Source organism: Borostomias antarcticus (genome assembly GCF_949987555.1).
Source record: "Borostomias antarcticus genome assembly, chromosome: 14".
Classification (NCBI taxonomy): Eukaryota; Metazoa; Chordata; class Actinopteri; order Stomiiformes; family Stomiidae; genus Borostomias; species Borostomias antarcticus.
This window is the reverse complement of record NC_140247.1, coordinates 7,938,314-7,942,762: the sequence shown is the minus strand read 5'-3', so window position 1 is coordinate 7,942,762 and position 4,449 is coordinate 7,938,314. Positions and strand designations below refer to the sequence as shown.

Genomic DNA, 4,449 nt, shown 5'->3' with positions numbered 1-4,449 from the left:
ATAAGTCATTGCTTCCTCAGAGCAAACAGCAGTCATCGGTTCAAAATTATGTAAATATTTTGAAAGGGACACTGGCTCAGAAATTCATTTGCTCCGGCTCAGACTAAATCTGCCCCACTGATTATTTTCAATTTATTTGCAAATCAAGACCCAACGAGAATAGGAGGGCTTGGGGACATTTAACAACGCCAAATACGACTCCACACTGTAAAGAATGCTTCTGATATTTATAAATGTACGTTTTTATGACATTTGTTCGTCAGTAAAATTGTTAGTGTGCCATGTCAACGTTGGTCTTTTCTTACCTCGACATTAGATCTGGTCAAGTCAACACTGCTAATATTGCCATGGCGCAGATGTCCCAGGGCCTGCACGGCTTCCCTGGGGACCGACAACCCTATTAGAACAAATGTGTTCTGCTATTGTAAATAGGCACGTTTGTTTCGCCAGTCCTATTACAGCCGACGCATGATCAATAGGCTGATAACACAGGAACATCAATGTAAGCGACAGAACAATGAAGGATATCATCGAACATCTATCTTAATACAGCCGGCTACAAGGGCCTTGACAAAGTGAAAAGCTCATGAAAATTCCGCCCCACGACTCCCCATCTCCTCTCCAATATGCACAAACACACTCCCAGCTGCCGGGGCTATTATTTTCCTATTTCAATTTGACACCCCAGCCTTTCATGCTAATTCTATTATTCTTCGAAGTTTATGTGATTTCATATCACTAGAAATCGGTAATGTATTATAACCCTTTGGGCTAAAATAAACGGAATCCCTGCAGTAGCCAACGGGAAAATAATTACTTTCATATCAAAACTCGGCAGGAGTCGAGCGGGTCCTTTCGCCTCCGGCTCGTAACCTCATTTCAGTGGGGCTTATAGATGAATAAATTTGTTAAGGCAATGCACAAAGTAACATGAGATTTCTTCGAGAAAGCACAACCTATACCTACTGTATGTGCTATTTAAGGTCTCACACGGTTTGGGTTTCTTGTATACAATCGATTTATTTATGAAAACCTTACATATATAAATATTATAATACTTTTTACAGCTTTTGAGGATTTTTGTGGTTTTGATATCAGGTTCAGTTTGTTACACAATGGGCTACTACAAGGCCTAGCCTACAACACACGCGCACGCACACACACGCACGCAGAGACACACCGTTATATGACACGCCACCAGAATATCATCTGCAAAATGAGAGTTTAGATGCATACATGTTACATGGTAAAGCTTTGGACTAATGAAAGCTGATGGCGAAATATGTCCTTGATTCTAGGCCTATATTATTCCATACTGACATCTTTAGAGTCGGTCTCTTCTGGTGTACAGTTTGTTGACTCTGTACTCTCTGAGTTGTCTTTTATCGACTGATCATGTTTGTCTGATTGCAGATACTTCAAATCAATGTGTTCTGGACCCTCATCTTGGAAACATGTAGGCCTATCATTGCAACTGGCTGTGGATGGATTACAGTTGGCACTGGAAAACATAATCTGCCCAGGGCTAGACTGTGAGGAACTCGTCTTGTTTACATTGACCTGCTCTTTGATTGATAATGCATTGCTTTGTGGATTGTTGTGTTCGTTATTGTTCTTATATCCTGTATTTGCAGAGAGATTGCCATCGGACACTTGGCCTCCATGTGTGGAATTGTCTGTATCAGAGCCTGATGTGGCGGTCTTCAAAGCAGTTTGAGGAACAATGAATCCAAGCGGCTGTGTGATGGGATATAGTAAGAAATGTCCTTTCCCAATCAAAGGCCGCGAGGAGGGTAAGGCAGGAAATCCATCAACGTTCGGTTTGCGCCTCGGTCTGGAGTCAGATAGAAGGCTCTCTACGCTGAATGGGTTCAGTTTCTGAAGAGTGGACGCTCTGCCGTTTGCGCAAAAGCTTGACGGTAGACTGTCCGAGTCCAGCTCGGATCCGCCAGTGTCTTGATTCGAGTGTCTTTGGTTCTGGAGTGTATGTGGTGTTTGGTCACAGCTCGATTGGGTTTGGTTTCCTGCAGAGTCACAGGGTACATTTTGCTCACTGTCCGTCACTTGAGACACACCGCTGTCACTGTCTGATCCGCATGGGGTGTGAAACAGGTCCCCGTTCATAAGTTTGTTCTGGGACCTCAACAGGCGTCGCTCCTGCTTCCTCTTCTTTTTCTCTAGTCTGTCATATTCTCTCCTAGCGATCTCCTCCGCATCCATAGGCTCCCCACTGCAGGTTGTAGGGTGGGAATTGTGAGCAGGTCGCCCAGGACCTTTCTTTGTGTTTTCTTTTTTCCTCCATTTGGCTCTGCGATTTTGGAACCATACCTGCATATAAGAGAGAAAAAAGGCATGGTTAGCGCAATAAGCACAGGCCTCGGCTAAATCTGTAGGCTACAGCATTATGCTCATATTTAGGAAACCTGAATGCAAAAAAGCGATAGAATGTAGGCCTATATCTTAAATGTCTTGTTAAAAATCAGGCAATATATTTGGTATAGGCTTCAAGGTAATTCATTTCAAACCATAATAATCATTCAGCCTATTGCATTCGGGCTGTTTTGCATTAACCAACCAACCAACCATCCAACCAACCAATCAATAACAAATTATTTTATTTTAATCTAACTCAAGGGCGATTGCAACAAAACACTATGAACATGTTGTTACAAAATGTTATGATTAACTGCTAATAGCCCAATTCCACCCCAGCAAGATGTGACAAACGTGTGCTTTACTAGGCTATGTGTTATTATTTGAGGCTAAAGTGTAGAGCATAGCAGGCCTCACTATTTGTTTTCAAGTAATGCATAATGGTATTTTAACATATAGCCTGCCTCTATATATTTGCTCGAACAACTGTCTCCAAACGTGAAATTTATGATTCATATTCTATTTGATTCATGCATTCGGTGAATTGTTAGTTGGATTATGAAATGTAGGCTAGTCCTTATTTTTTCTTTCTGCTACCGTTTTTAAATAGATCAAAGGCTAACCTGGAATAGATAATTTGACCTTGTGGAATTGTATAAACTACCCTTCCACAATAAGCAGAGATAGCCTATCCTAAATATCACAACAAATCTGGAAAAGTTTGTAATAAAGGTGTAATGACATGCAATGTAAAGGCGAGCATGCCTTTATTTGTTCTGTATGTGCATATAGGCCTATAAGATATACATAATACCAAGCCGACAACAAAAATGGCAAAATAATAAAATAAAATGACTGATATTTACCTGTACCCTCGATTCTATTAAGTCCAATCTCAGAGCCAGTGCCTCCCTCATGAACACGTCAGGATAGTGACTCTCATTAAAAGCCTTTTCTAATTCTTCCAGTTGCCAACCAGTGAAATTTGTGCGAGTTCGTCGTCTCTTACAACCAGGGCTATCTTTGTCTGGATCTCCAGAGTCTAGCATGAGAGTAAAACATGGAGAGCATGTGTAAGATACAGACCAAAAATAAACTGTTCAGCATGATATTCTTTATGTTGCATGGCCTACGTTGTTTCCTAGCACACTTTCCTTTTTAGGCCAATGGAATTATCCACATTTTTCTTATAATTACATATTTATAGGCATAATTACATATAAAGGCCAATAGTCTATCAATAGACCATTTGATAGTGAATTGATAGGTTCATACCATAACATAATAGCATAACGACAGCAATATATGGACAATGCTGGTCTTTGTTTTCTCTTCAATAACTATTCCTAACTGTCAACAAGCCAGTACACAGTGCTAAGCTGTTAGGATACGTATACAGCTTTAGCCAAATTAAATAGACTACCAGACGCGAATGGATCTTTGTTTCTTGGATTGCCCTAGGCTATATAAAACGTTTGAGAGAATGATTTGTAACAGCAAAACGCGTTTGTTCTTTGTTTTCGGTTTGATCACAACCAACCTTTTGATAAGTAAGCTATTCTAACCTAATACGTTTTGCTTACCTGACAGTTTGTACTGGTGGTTATCTCCATTCATAGCGCAGCCCGAAGACAAGAGTGGGTTTGAATTAACCACTGAAGCTGTGCAGGAACCATTAAGTAATCCGTCTATTGAAAAAGGAACCGCGGCCGCAGATTGAAGTTGATGACCGGCTAATTCGTAAACGTGGTGGTGGCTTAGATGGTACGGAAAGCCCACCATCCCACCGAGTGAGCCTCCGAACTGGGCATGAGGTGGATCCAGTATCCTGCTGTCCATCATCTCCCAGGCAAAAGGAAACGACGTCTGGAGGCTGGTGATGTGAATTCAAAAAGCATGCAGTGAGTGTGGCCAGCGAGGAGGGGACATGATGTGAGGGGGAGGATGAGCTGTACTTTATCAACATGAACCTTCCAATAATTAGCCGAGGCTTTGGGAATTTGAGACCAATGAGAAACGGTAATCGACAGTGACGTCAGAGACGTAGTCTGCAAACGCTTTCCATAGCCTATCGAT

The 4,449-nt window shown here is 41.5% G+C and overlaps 1 protein-coding gene across 1 annotated transcript; it reads right to left on the bottom strand.

Moving 5' to 3' along the window:
- Positions 1-1,182: 1,182 nt before the first annotated feature.
- Positions 1,183-4,215, bottom strand: uncx (UNC homeobox; the record flags this gene model as incomplete). Its single annotated transcript, XM_084448405.1, has 4 exons — positions 1,183-1,209; positions 1,555-2,328; positions 3,240-3,415; positions 3,957-4,215. 4 exons carry the CDS (start codon positions 4,213-4,215, stop codon positions 1,183-1,185), a joined length of 1,236 nt encoding a protein of 411 aa, XP_084304531.1.
- Positions 4,216-4,449: the final 234 nt, after the last annotated feature.